General features: G+C 42.5%; 1 protein-coding gene across 3 annotated transcripts in view; it reads right to left on the reverse strand.

Annotated features, from left to right (window-relative positions):
* USP8 (ubiquitin specific peptidase 8) overlaps positions 1-14,182 on the reverse strand; it is a 35,266-nt gene that overhangs the window by 1,381 nt on the left and 19,703 nt on the right. The window contains exons 11-19 of one of the 3 annotated variants that reach the window (XM_053365106.1): positions 12,747-13,355; positions 10,725-10,811; positions 9,882-9,962; positions 9,296-9,558; positions 7,798-8,010; positions 5,598-5,808; positions 1,969-2,205; positions 1,674-1,816; positions 66-198 (exon numbers count right to left, since the gene is read on the reverse strand). In XM_053365106.1, the coding sequence (XP_053221081.1) occupies positions 66-198; positions 1,674-1,816; positions 1,969-2,205; positions 5,598-5,808; positions 7,798-8,010; positions 9,296-9,558; positions 9,882-9,962; positions 10,725-10,811; positions 12,747-13,355 (1,977 nt within the window). Of the gene's footprint in view, positions 1-65; positions 199-1,673; positions 1,817-1,968; positions 2,206-5,597; positions 5,809-7,797; positions 8,011-9,295; positions 9,559-9,881; positions 9,963-10,724; positions 10,815-12,746; positions 13,356-14,182 lie in introns of all 3 variants that reach the window. The other 2 variants (XM_053365104.1, XM_053365107.1) reach the window with 2 other exon arrangements.

A 14,182-nucleotide genomic window follows, 5' to 3' on the forward strand; every position in this document is an offset into this window, starting at 1 on the left:
TAACTGGTGATGTTAGATACAGATTAACTGGCAGGTAAGATTCACAGCTACACAAAATTACTTACAGATACTGCAAACAGGTTATATCTCTTCAAGTTACTCTTTGGGCCAATAACATATTGCGATAAGTCAAGGTTTTCCAATGGGAAGTCCACTGATGACTGAAGCTTTTGCTTCCATCGTCCATCGTAAGAAAACCTAGGCATGAAAAGCATGAAGAATTACACTGAAAGCCGAAAAGATATTATGGAAAAAACTAAAGCAAGGATTTCCACACCGCTGTTCATTGCACATGTTATGCCACCATAAAATTAAAATAAAGTAAAATTTCCCGAAGTGTCACCTCACAGACCAATTAGTTGCTTATGTGACCAGATAGCAGGATGGCTTAGGATGAATATCACATCCTGAAAATCTCTTGCTTTTGTTTAAGGAGTTCCCTGGGTATAATTAAACCTACTCCTTGGTTTAATTAATTTGGTCAGCAGGAAACCAGGCCATACTGTCAATGTAACATGCAAAGCAGGGGCAAGGAATGTTTTCTGGCCGGCAGGCCAAATATTTATCTCCCCACCTGCGCTGGGCAAAATTTGACAAGTAGGTAGAGCTGCCCACCAGTCAATCACTAGGATTTTGTGCTTTGAAGTTCCAGTTGTCAGGACTTTAAAGTGTAGACTAGTTGAAAGTCCTTTTGCAAGAAGCCCTGTGGGAGTTTTACAGAGCAATGCAAAACTGTTTGCAAAAGGGCTTTCGAATAGCCCTGCACTGTGCTTTGGATGCATGTGCCTGTTCTCAGGAGAGCAGCCAAGACAGAAAACACCCCCGCCCATTAGTTGTCATCACCATAGGTGGGATGTCAGCTGACTAGGTGTGGGTTTTGAGAAATGGCATTCTGGGTTGAATTTGACCCCCTGGCAGACAAGACTGGACTGTGAACCAGAGTTATCCACCAAAATGTAAAATAAGCCAATAAGAGACTCTGAACACATTACATTTCTCATCTCAAAATACGTATGGTTATGCATCCTCCTACACTAAGTAAAGGTAAAGGGACCCCTGACCATTAGGTCCAGTCGTGACCGACTCTGGGGTTGCGGCGCTCATCTCAGTTTATTAGCCAAGGGAACCGGTGTACAGCTTCCGGGTCATGTGGCCAGCATGACTAAGCTGCTTCTGACAAACCAGAGCAGCGCACAGAAACGCCGTTTACCTTCCCACCGGAGCGGTACCTATTTATCTACTTGCCCTTTTGATGTGCTTTCGAACTGCTAGGTTGGTAGGAGCAGGGACCGAGCAATGGGAGTTCACCCCGTCACGGGGGTTCGAACCACCGACCTTCTGATCGGCAAGTCCTGGGCCCTGTGGTTTAACCCACAGCGCCACCCGCGTCCCTTCCTCCTACACTATCCTCATGCAAATATATATTTCAGAGACTGCATTTCTGAACATGAAACACAACTCAGTGCTAGAGTACTTCTTTTCATGCAAAAGTTCCCCAGTTCAATTCTGCAGCAGCATCAGGTAGGGCCTGGAATGTCTCTGACATCCCAGAGAGCTGCAACTGAACCAAATGGACAATATGAAGCAACTTCCTATGTTATATTAAACAAAAAAATTCACCTTAGAGCTTTTAGGAAGGCTAAATAATCTGTACAGTTACTTTTGAGTCTTACCGCTTCAAGTGCACTAACAAAACAGGAGGCAGCTTCCAGATTTCTAATTTTTTCAAAGAATCTCTTCGGGTTTTGCAATGACTACAATGAAATCTATTGTTATCTGTCAGTTTTTCTTCTTTGGAGAATAATCTAAGGCATTCCTGGGGGGAGGGGAGGAAGCAAAAACAAAACACAATCTGAATTCAAAGGTTTAGAGCAGAGGTGAGGATTTATAGGAACAGTTTTGTTGAAAGAAAAACTGGGAAAGTTAAACATTGTTAACTAGTGACCTAAAGTCACTCATTTGACTAACCTGTAGGGTGCATTTACTGGTAGATGCAAGTGGCAAGGACAAATGCATAAAAGCCTCAAAGGTCCGAGACTTTTTGTGACACGTAAGACACTGAACTGTGGATTTGAACTGGCCTTGGAAGAGAGCAACGATAATCGATTCATTGAGCAGTTTGTGTTTGTGCCACGCAAGTTCCGCCGCTTTGAAGTCATCCAGATTATCATTATTTTCTTCTTTGTAACGTTTTCTGTTGTCAGCCTGGAAAGTTGGGAAGTTAACAAAAAAATGCTTAAAGCATACCTGTAACACATGAAGGTAAGTTTTACAGACAGGAACATCATCAGGTGGAGCTATGGAAAGACAGAAGGAAGGTGATAATGCTAAACATGCAAACATTGAAACAGATTCTTTGAGCACCCTGGCTACGTTGTGCTATTGCTTTTTTTCTTGGCCAGAAGCATGGAAACCTTCTGCCAAGAGTCACTGATTGAAAGCAATTATTTGTACATGCGAGAACAGATGGATAGTTTTCTTTGAATCCTTTGGTTTGCTTTTCTTACAACTATTCTCCTTTTCTTTCATGTGTTTGGCTTATTTTGCTACTGTTGTTTTATCGTTACAAATCTACGCTTTACCTAACGTCTATGTAAACAAAAAACCCCAGCAAATGCATCTTTTTAAAAAAGAGTCACATTTCTTTAAGGGCCACATACCAGCAATGAATAGGGCCATGCTTCCCCTCTTTCTCCTCCCTCCGCCCCCAAGGGAGCAGCTGCCAGGCAAGTGACAAGATTACTCTTGATAGAGATCTGAACAAATAGCTTGCAAATGCTCCTAACTTTCTCTCTCTTCACTTGTTTTGGTTCTTGCCTCCTTTGCCCTCCTCCTCTGCCTCCGACTGCCTTGCCCGCTACAACAAGCCTCCAAGGCTTACAACGAGTTTTTAAAGCAGATGAGTATCACCAAACCCCATACTGAAGATGGTGTGGAAAGCTAGGGCTGAGCAGTTGGGGTTGGGGCTAAAGGCCATCTGGAGAGAACATGGCAAAAGCAAGATTCAAACTGCTGATTCAAATCTGTAGCTCAGCTTTTTAGCTACATTCCACACCAGTCTGTACACTATCTATCTACAGTCGTACCTTGGTTATCGAATGCCTTGCGACTCGAACGTTTTGGCTCCCCAACGCCGCAAACCCGGAAGTGAGTGCTCCGGTTTGCGAACGTTCTTTGGAACCCGAATGTCCGACGCTGCTTCTGCGGCTTCCGATTGAGTGCAGGAAGCTCCCGCAGCCAATCAGAAGCCGCGCCTTAGTTTTCAAATGTTTTCGGAAGTCGAATGGACTTCCGGAATGGATTCCGTTCAAAAACCAAGGTACAACACTCTCTCTCTCTCTCTCTCTCTCTCTCTCTCTCTCTCTGTGTGTGTATAAAATCAACTGAATCATTCCATCCCTGCTTGTAATCTAAAGGAAGTTCTCAAGCTTGGGTAGCTACAGGCTTCCTAACTGAAGTTGGGGAAAACTGAAGATGGAGAATTCAGTTGGCAACATTCTCTTGTGTCTTCTCTAGTCTACCTGCGCAGGGAGGTCCAACTCAAAAGCTTGCAAAATGCTGAATAGAGTCTACACATACAGCGGAATATGGCAGAATGGACCGTAGCACTTAATTGCTGCTGGGATATCATGTTTTTGAATGCTCCCTTATTTTAACACATTTTAAGCAGAATATGAGCCCAAAAGGCAAAGAAATGGGATAAAGGTTTTCTTATTTATACAGTACTAACTTTCTATTTGAAGTGAGGGGTTTTTTTTGGTTAAGTGAGGGAGCGTTTCAGAATGGTGTTCCCCCATCTGCAGTCTGAAGTAGCACAGTCCATTCTGCAATTTAATTCTGCTATTTGTGTAACCTAACTAAGAAATGGCAGTTGCAATGGATTGGAGAAACGAGACACACTCAAATAAGGTTATAACCATAACCTCCTTTTTGCAGAGCTTTGTGTTTTAGGAACAGAACACTGAATAGTTACAGTGGCATCCAAGAGTGAAATGAAGAACAGGTTTTTTTTCCTATCACACTCATGACATGGCAAAACAAACAATAAATCTATGTACTAGACAGAAGATGGATAGTAAAGTTTTGGTTTACTTACTCTCTAAGAGGACATCATAGTTTTTGTAAAAATAGGAAGGAAAAAAAAGACTGAAAAACAGATCTTGCAAAAAAAAATATATCCAGTTATTACATGGCTAATTTCAGGAAAGGTAAGCTAGATGAGGATAACACGATGGACAAAACTTTTAAAACTGAACTTAGTTAATAAGAAAATAAATCCTTCAAATTCAAAAGGAAACTAGTATAGTTGTCCTTGACAGTGCCCAATTCCTTGATCATTACAAACTGGATATTGCAAAGCAGTTTTATACTAAATTTCTTGGCTATATTTATAGATGCTTTCTCCTAAAGTAATTCTGATTAGAGATCAGTTAAGCTGCACACATCTGCCTCTGCATTAGAGTTTCTCATTCTTTACGTGGGCATTTTAGCAGAAAGAAACAATGATGAACTCGATGGGGAAAAGAGTGAATATTTTGCTGTAATTAAGGATCTTAGGGCTAGCATCAGTTTAATTAAACAGAAAGGCAACCTTTCTGGTAATCACTCATCTCAACCAGGAGTTCCTAGAAGTTGTCCTCATCAGTACATAAAGAATGGTGCTTAAATACCTCTAGTATTTGTCTTCATGCTACTTGGCACATGCAGCATAGGAGTAGGGCTACTCTGCACAGTCCCACTTCCTATTTACATGCTTATTTTACACATACGTAGAATGCCTTAGCAGGGCTACATTCTTTATAAAAAGCATGAACGATCTCGTGGTTTTTGCACCAGGTTTCCACTTTTAGGAAACTGCTTAATGAACATAGACATTGTTCTGCTGCTTCAGGTCAAAAAGTCTCGTCTAATTGAGTATTTCACCTGCCAACTGTATCCCAGCTAGATAACCCTGTGAAGCTCAAAAGCAAAGCATCCTCCGTTGTTTCTCTAAAGCACCTAGTTCTAAAAAGGTATATGGAGTCAATATGGCAAACTGTCCCTCCAAGGTGGGTAAAGACACAAAAGCAGAATCCTGAACAGCCAAACAAGGACTGAGCATGCTCAGTGGCTACAGAATGTTGAGTGTGTTAAACTATGGATAGACAGCAAGACAAGACTCTGTTAGAATGTCGCTGAAGATTAGGTTGGGAAATCTGTAAAAAACACTGTAAGATAAAATGTATATGGTGCGCTGTTAAAACTGAAAATGCATGGGGGGAAAAACCCAACAACAGAATGTTGCGTGTCTGTTGGAATTAAAAATGGAAAATGGGTGTTTGTAGAATAGACTGGAGCAATCTAAAAGGCAGCTGGTTGGTTGGCATGCTAAAGAAAAGCACTCGACACTATGAAATTTCGTTGGAGGTCCCACTTGCTCATTGGTCTATGTTAATAAACATCAAAAATCCCATGGCAAATATAATTATGCAATGAGTGAAGAAATACTTTTTAAAAATCTATGGCCAAAGCAGTAACAACTGCCCACTTTAGATTTTAGGGTTAGCGTGTTAAATTCTGAAACGAAATGCTTAATTTTCACCAAAAATCAAACTTACTTTATTTAAATCTTCATGTAGACCATCCATTAAGAACAGAAGCAATTCTTGAGAGTCTTGCTGGCTGTACCCTGCAAATTGGTCATTGATCTTCCCAATGGTAAATTTAAAATCTTTTGGACTGATATATCTGTATTGTCCGGTCCAGAGAGCTTTCACGATAATGCCAAACTCCTCAGCAATTTCACCTTTGTGCCCTAAGAAATTTGACCTGCAAATAACAAAAGAGTTTAATGTCTGACACCGTTTTTAGAGACATAGCTATCTGAAACAAACAGAATGCTGTCACTTGCATGTTTATCCTTATTCCCCGAGTGGAGCAATATATACATCAATAGTAAAACACTGACTAAGTGAATATATTTTGCCTACTTTGGAGAATGCTGTATGGCCCCTCGCCTTCAAAGAGGCCAGGCTGGCTGGAACATGGAAGAGGGTATTAAGAACATAAGAAGAGCAGTTCAGTTCAGTTCAACATCCAGCTAGTTCAGAACTTTGAGGACTTAGTCACTTGATCCAGGGACATATCTATTGGCCTATTGCGACCTCTTTTTCTTAATGGTGTCTGCTCCTGCTCAGGCTGCACAGAAAAAGCAATTTGGTTCCAGAAATTCATTCTGATTGTGCAAATAAAATATGACTGATAGAATTCTACAGGATGGGGTAAAAAGGTAAAGGGACCCCTGACCATTAGGTCCAGTTGTGGCTGACTCTGGGGTTGCGGCGCTCATCTCGCTTTATTGGCCGAGGCAGCCGGCATACAGCTTCCGGGTCATGTGGCCAGCGCGACTAAGCCACTTCTGGTGAACCAGAGCAGGGCACGGAAACACTGTTTACCTTCCTGCCGGAGTGGTACCTATTTATCTACTTGCACTTTGACGTGCTTTCGAACTGCTAGGTTGGCAGGAGCAAGGACCAAGCAACGGGAGCTCACCCTGTTGTAGGGATTCGAACCACCTTCTGATCAGCAAGTCCTAGGCTCTGTGGTTTAACCCACAGCGCCACCTGCGTCCCTACAGGATGGGGTATTAGGGTGCAAAAAACAGTCCAGATCCAATGATCCCCAGATGGTGGAGATGTCAGGTCCCATCCTGGTGCCCAGACATCTTCACTTGGTTGCAAGCAGTTGAAAGCCAGGTTCAAAATGTGCCTGGGGCCTGGCTAATTTCGAACACTGCTCACACTGATCAATCCGCATGACTACAGAAAGCCCACTACAGAAAGCTCTCTCCTCCCTTGTGACTCCCAGAAACTCTTCTTCTTCTTTGGTGATCACTCGTAGCCAAGTAAGATTGTCTTCCATAAACACAGTTTTAACAATGAGTCCTTAAGTGACTGCGGAGGCCAATTCTGGATCCACACGTCCTTCCACAGTGGGGACATTGGTTTCCGGGCGGGAGTTGATCACGGTGTAGATTTGCCAAGCGTGCCTTCCTCTTAGCACGTTTCTCCCTTGCGTCCCGAGTTCGAGTGTCTTCAAAGCCCATGACACCTTTGGTAATGGCTGTTCTCCAACTGGAGCGCTTGCAGGCCAGTGTTTCCCAGTTGTCAGTGTTTATACTACATTTTAAAAGATTTGCCTTGAGAGAGTCTTTAAAGCTCTTTTGTTGACCATCAGCATTACGCTTTCCATTTTTAAGTTCGGAATAGAGTAGCTGCTTTGGAAGACGATCATCAGGCATCCACACAACATTGCCTCAGGCAGCGGAAGCAGAACAAACCATTCTCCACTACAGGGCCCAAGATGTGGAAGTACCTGCCCCATGAGATCTGCTTAGCTATCACTTGGTCACACTGTCCAGAAAAGGGCTTTGGCTTGTTTGGCTGATGTTATTTATTTTTTAGAGCTGATGCACTTTAATCTGCTGTATTCCGTTTGATGTTTTATTGTTTTCATATTTTGTTTCGTATTTGCCTTAGCTGCTTTCGAGATAAAAGGAGCAAGGCGGTAGATGTAAGAGTAAATAAACCAAACCTAGATTAAATATAAATCATGTCTATGGCTATTCAGTTCCTGGATGGGAGATGCCCTGGGAAGACTATGCCTACTGCCTTAAGTTCCGAGATAAATGTGCTAAATAAAATAAACGACACTACGATTTCACTAAAGCAGCATATCTAAATAGATGAAACAAGTTTCGCACTCAGCTGTGTGTTAATGGAAGCAGTCAAACAAGCAAGCAAGCAAATAAATAAATACCGGTTGATATCATCTTGATACAAGTTTCTGTTGAAATAATCAGCCAGGTGTGGTGCATTACACAGGCACTGTAACACAGAGTTCATATAGCAAGTGTTCCCCAAATTACGGAGGCCGGTCAGAGCTGGTCCCATTCCGCCAAATACAGGGTTGAGATTACGAATCTGAGACGCAGAGAGCCTTGAGATTTCAGTTTTAGGATAGCTTACTGGTCTGTAAGGAAAGAGGTGATATTAAAGAGTGAAATGTATTTTCATGCTTTTAAAAAAAAAATCCGAGCCAAATCCGTCCCTATGGTGTCACTAGCATGTCTCTCATGAATCAATGGAACAAAAGTGAGTTTCCAGAAATCTGTAGGAATAGACAAGTATGCGCTATATAATATTTATTACAGCCTTTTTCATTTTAGTGAGGTGGCAACGACTTTTTTTTAAAAAAAGGTTTAAGTGCTTTTGTTACAAATGCTACTGCAAAATTTTACTTTGTAGAGGAGAATATTAATACAGATTAATACAGATTTAACCTTCTCTGTCTGCTTGACTCTCTTACGAGACTTTAAAGTGCTTAACTTTGTCTTGATCATGCCCAAACTCATTCAGATTATAAATACTAAAGGATACACGAGAGTCTTTGTGATACCTTGCTCCTTTCAGATAACAAGGTATCCTTGCCCTAGCGAGCTGTAAGTTTTAAAATAGAAACATCAGGCTTTCAAAGGATGGAAATGAAATGCTGAACAAATAGTTTGTGTGTGTGTGTTAGGGCCGAGTGATATCATCAGCTAAACATGATATACTGGTATATATCACAATGTCTGAAATAACGATGTAACTACGTAGCAACTGCTACTACTTAGGAGTCAAAAACTGATACGTTTTTACTTACTGTTAACATATTGTTACAACTGTTATTTTATAGTACAGAGCAACACGGGTGGCAAGAATCAGGAGAGAAGAGATGACTGGCTTTCCCAACATCACAATATTTTACATAGCGCGCGCACACACACACACACATCGTGATTCGCGATGTATTGCCATGTCAAATATTATGAAACCGATATCACGATGTGGACGTCAAACTTATTCTGGACAATATATTGAAACAACAGCCAGTCGTATGTGGGTGGGCATGTATATGTGTGTGTTCATACACACACTTAAAAGGCTTGCATCAGATTTCTTCTAACAAGCTTTTATGGGAATAAACACGTCTCTGCAATATCTACATTGCGCATGTGTGGGAGAACCTTTGGCCCACCAGATAAAGAGAAACTCCCATCAGCTCCAGCAACCATGGCTAAGAATGATGGGAGTTGTAGTTCAGCAACATCTAGACAGCCAAAAGTCCCCCACACCAGACATGGCGGAACATAATCACACAAATGGCAAACATTTCTAATCCTTCACATATTTCAGTAACTGTAAAAGACATTTTTAGCAGGTACCCTAGAAAATCATGTCTTATGACACTGTTTGTGAGTTTCCAGCAGACATACTTGTTCTCACGGTTGATAGTAGGCTTGACGGTGATTTTCTTTGTCTCTTCCTCTTGAATAGCCTGGGTTATGTCTGGCGAGGAGTAAGAGCGCTTCAATTTGGAATGTTCCCTTTCTCGCTGATCAACAGCCTGAGTCTTTGGTTTATGTGTTGGCGGGGTCGATGGTGGAGTGGCGGACTGAGTCATTTCTGGTGGATACATGTGAACTGTATTTGTTGGAGTGTGGTAGTAACGAAAAGTCCCAGTGACTGGCTCCAGAAACTTCATGTGACATGTGCACAAAGAGAAAAGGGAGCAAGTTATATGACAACTGCAAAGATTGCACAGTCACTTTTGAAATTCGTATTTCTTTCCCAGCATAACCCAGATGGGAAAGTATTATAATGGCCTCTAGAGTGACGTAATATTGGCATATTATTGGCTTGCGCCACTCTTCTCAGTCTTACAGGTTTAACTTCTGGGTCCAATTATATGGCCATTACCGTATTTTTCTCAACATCCAAACAGCAAATATAAAAATGGGTTCAGCGCAAGAGTGTTCACAAGCAGAAAAAACCCAGAACATCAGAAGACATTCTACTCACCTTGACCCAACCAAGTGGCAATCCTGGTATTATCCTCCCCATCTCCTCACTCCGTGCCCTTGTTAGTGGCTCCCGCTGAGACTGAAAAGAACAACACAGATCAAAACTGTGGGTCTCTAAAGATATATACCTACTTTGGCTATCCTCAGCATTTTGCAGGCTTCCTGCATAAAGAAGAAGAAGAGTTTGGATTTGATATCCCGCCTTTCACTCCCTTTAAGGAGTCTCAAAGCGGCTAACATTCTCCTTTCCCTTCCTCCCCCACAACAAACACTCTGTGAGGTGAGTGGGGCTGAGAGACTTCAGAGAAGTGTGACTAGCCCAAGGTCACCCAGCAGCTGCATGTGGAGGAGCGGAGACGCAAACCCGGTTTCCCAGATTACGAGACTACCGCTCTTAACCACTACACCACACTGGCACTGGATTTAAATTTAAAATTCAAAAAGTTCAAGTTATCAATCAATGTTTCGGGCTAGTGCAAAACATTGTTGCCCATTCAAAAATCCAAGGACAGACAGGATAGTTACTTCACACTACGTTAGATACAAGCCACTGTATCTATTGGGTTGTATTCCACTAAATCCTACTCAGAGCTGACCGACTGAAATTACTAAACCTAGGTTAGACATGTCAATCAATTTCTATAGGTCTACTCTGAGAAGGATTACCACTGGCTGCAACCCATTATTATTATTTATGAAAAATAAAATATTGAAATATTGAAATGCATTTTATGAAATGTAACACAAACAGTTACATGACAACGAATGTAAATTGAGGCCATGTTATGACATTGGCACTAGGTTTCAGCAGCTAGACACAGACACCTCACAGTGAATTTACTTTATTTTTTTCAGAGTCTTGTTCAGTATCATCTCTAATGGCTTCTGGCTTTGGGGTGTCTCTTTCTGGTTGTCCTGTAACCCCAGTCTGCTGTAAAAGATTTTGAAAGAGAAACTTTCAGTTTTCATTAATTAATTTATCAAGCTCCAAAACGCCTCAATGTTAGTATAACATGACTGCAATACACAACAGGATCACATAAAATAGCACTTTACTCTGGATGAATTGCTATGGAGTACAAAGACACCCAAAACAAAACACTGATGAATTTGAAGATGTATTTCAAAGTGAAAATTGCTAGCTGCGTGAATTGTATACAGTGGTACCTCAGGTTACATACGCTTCAGGTTACAGACTCCGCTAACCCAGAAATAGTGCTTCAAGGTTAAGAACTTTGCTTCAGGATGAGAACAGAAATTATGCTCTGGCGGTGCGGCAGCAGCAGGAAGCCCCATTAGCTAAAGTGGTGCTTCAGGTTAAGAACAGTTTCAGGTTAAGTACGGACCTACAGAACAAATTAAGTACTTAACCCAAGGTACCACTATATAAGGAATATAACTTTCTAAGACTCACACGCAACTAGCCAAAACTGCCCTGTAAGAAAATTGCTCCAAAACCTCTGGATTCTCAGCCCTTGAAAAATTATGCTGAACATGCTTGGTATCGCTGCTAGTGAGCAGTTCATGTTTCAGTCAGATGTTTGTGGGGGTTTTCCCCCCAACGAACATTATGTCCAAGGAGAACCCTGAACATGCCAGCGCTTGCCAATCTTAGATCTTCTCACCTGAAACACCTCTTAGCTCCTCAGGGATTTTTTCTCTTCCAAGAAAGCAGCAAGTCATGATCAGTAAAAGCGATCAGTAAAAACAACAACAACAATGGCAAGCCATTTCTATATGTATCTGCTTTTGTGGGGGTGGGGAGGAAGAGCAAAACTCCTTAAATCAGCAAATCTTGTAAATAATTTGGTATTTCACCAGTGTTTTAGTTTAAGAAAGGGTGGTAAAGTTGTGGCCAGTGGGCCTTACAGCTTGCAGGAGGGTTTTTGTGGCCTGTAGAGACCACCACCGTTTTCTTGTGGCAAGGATTAAAAAACAAAACCCTCTGAATCACCACTGTCTTCCTTTTTTAAAAAAAACCCTCTGTTGTGTTTTCTGCATCTGCTGCCTCCTGCTGTACAAAACACCTAGCAATCACTTCTGTGCTACTCTAATCTTATGCAGATGCTTGAAAATCTGGAAAGGTGGGTGGCTTAGTGCCTTCTCAGGAGCCCTGAGTGACATGATAGGTTTACTCACCCCTCTACCACATGTAGCAGAGTAGTGGGGATGGGTGTGTGGGAAGCCCAATGTTCCTGCTGTGTGAAAGGTTCTCAGGAAGGTTTCCCGTGCGAGATAAGGGAATCTATGGGAGCTTCATTAAAACCTCTCAAGCCCTTTCTCTATTAAGGTAAAGGTAAAGAGACCCCTGACCATTAGGTCCAGTCGTGACCGACTCTGGGGTTGTGGCGCTCATCTCGCTTTATTGGCCGAGGGAGCTGGCGTGCAGCTTCCGGGTCATGTGGCCAGCATGACTAAGCCGCTTCTGGCGAACCAGAGCAGTGCACAGAAATGCCGTTTACCTTCCCGCCGGAGCGGTACCTATTTATCTACTTGCACTTTGACGTGCTTTCGAACTGCTAGGTTGGCAGGAGCAGGGACAGAGCAACGGGAGCTCACCCCGTCGTGGGGATTCGAACTGCCAACCTTCTGATCGGCAAGCCCTAGGCTCTGTGGATTAACCCACAGTGCCACCCGCGTCCCGTGTCCCTTCCCCTATTAGGAATGTGCAAATTCACTAGTCTGCCTTTCTCCCTCCACGATTCACCTCAGGTGGGAACTTGCCTCCTGATAGGGCTGGAGCTGAAACAGTAAAGATGCCTCACCGGCTTTGATAGAATTACACATTTTCAGGGGGGAAAGGGAAGACTCTTTAGACAAAGCAAGATGCTTGCCTTTTATGCCCTGCCCATGAATTGCTCACCTTGCCCGAGCCAGAATCCACCCTCATGGACGCCCGGGACTCCTCTGCAAATCTGCGCCTCTGCATTTCTGGTGTCCAGGTAACCTTGTCCTTTTCACTTACAACTATTTTGTCAGTGTCTGGTTTTCTGACTTCAGGGGATTCATTTTCAGTTCTGCTTCCTTTTTTCATGTCTGTGAGCTCCTTGGGCGCATTCTCCACCTCTTGCTTCTCAGCTGCCCCTTTGCTGGACGGCTGGTCTTTTTCTCCCTTCTCTTTATCTTTTGCTTTCTGGAGGTGCTCCTTGCCTTCCTTCTCCCTCTGCTCCTCTCTCGCTCTCTGCTCTTGTACTTGCTTCTCCTGCCTCAGCTTCTCCCTCTGTTCTTCCTGTTGCTTCTCCTGCAGTTCTTTTTCTTGCTTGCTTTTTTCCAACTGGGAAGCCTTTTCCGCTGGTAGGTGGCCTTTCTCCTCCTCTCGCAGACTGGCCTTAGCATCCAAGGGAGGCTTTGTGGAACGATCTGGAACCACTCTGCCATTTGAAATGAGCTGCTTGCCAATGGTTGGGCTTTCAGCTCTTGGCCTGTTATCAGCGTCTGGTATTTTTGCTGAAGGCTTTTTTGTACGATCAATCTGAAAGGGCAAAAAAGTTAAATAGACATATTTTGGTAAGATTTGCAAGCGACGTTCCCTCAAAAGGTCACTTAGTGCCAACATTCTCTACTACTCACTTTTATGGTTTTACAAAGGTATTTCAGTCTGGGCAAAAGTATTTATTTATTCATATCCTGCCTTTTCTCCTGAAGTAACCCAGGGCAGCAAACACGTCAATGATAATATACGATTTATAAAAACAGTTAAAAACTTCTTTAAAAAAACACACAATCAACTACTTTCATAGCTAATAATTTCAGGGTTGCCAACAACAGATCTTTCAGTCACAAAATGCACTGATAAACAGGAATGTTTTTAGACCCTTCCTAAAAGTTAGTAATGAGGGAGAATATGCTACAACCCTAATGCAAACCTGCACATGATTTGGGCGGGAGGAATTATGCTTGTATGGCCTAGCCAGTTTTATTTGAACATGGGTTTTCTCCTCATCCTGGGAGATTAAATCCTCAGTTGCCCAGAATCAGGCCTTGCTGTAGTAAGAGAAGTGAGAAAGCCCCACTGCTCCCATCCTCTTCCCAGGGAGAACCTACAGGGGCGGTTAGGTGAGAAATACCTGAACACACATTTGTAGTTGCGGACCATTTGCATTTCTAAGATGAACAATTCTCCTCCCCTAAATGTTATTCATTAAATTTATTAAATACTTCCCATAGAACTCCCCAAAGCAATTTAATAGTAGGAAAAATCCCCACACATAAATACAATTTCAATCCAGCACTGATAAAATCTGAGACAAAAATCTCCACTCAAACAACTTGTCTTCAACTGTCACTGGTGTGATTTTT

The sequence above is a fragment of the Podarcis raffonei genome, chromosome 14 (genome assembly GCF_027172205.1).
Source record: "Podarcis raffonei isolate rPodRaf1 chromosome 14, rPodRaf1.pri, whole genome shotgun sequence".
Lineage (NCBI taxonomy): Eukaryota > Metazoa > Chordata > Lepidosauria > Squamata > Lacertidae > Podarcis > Podarcis raffonei.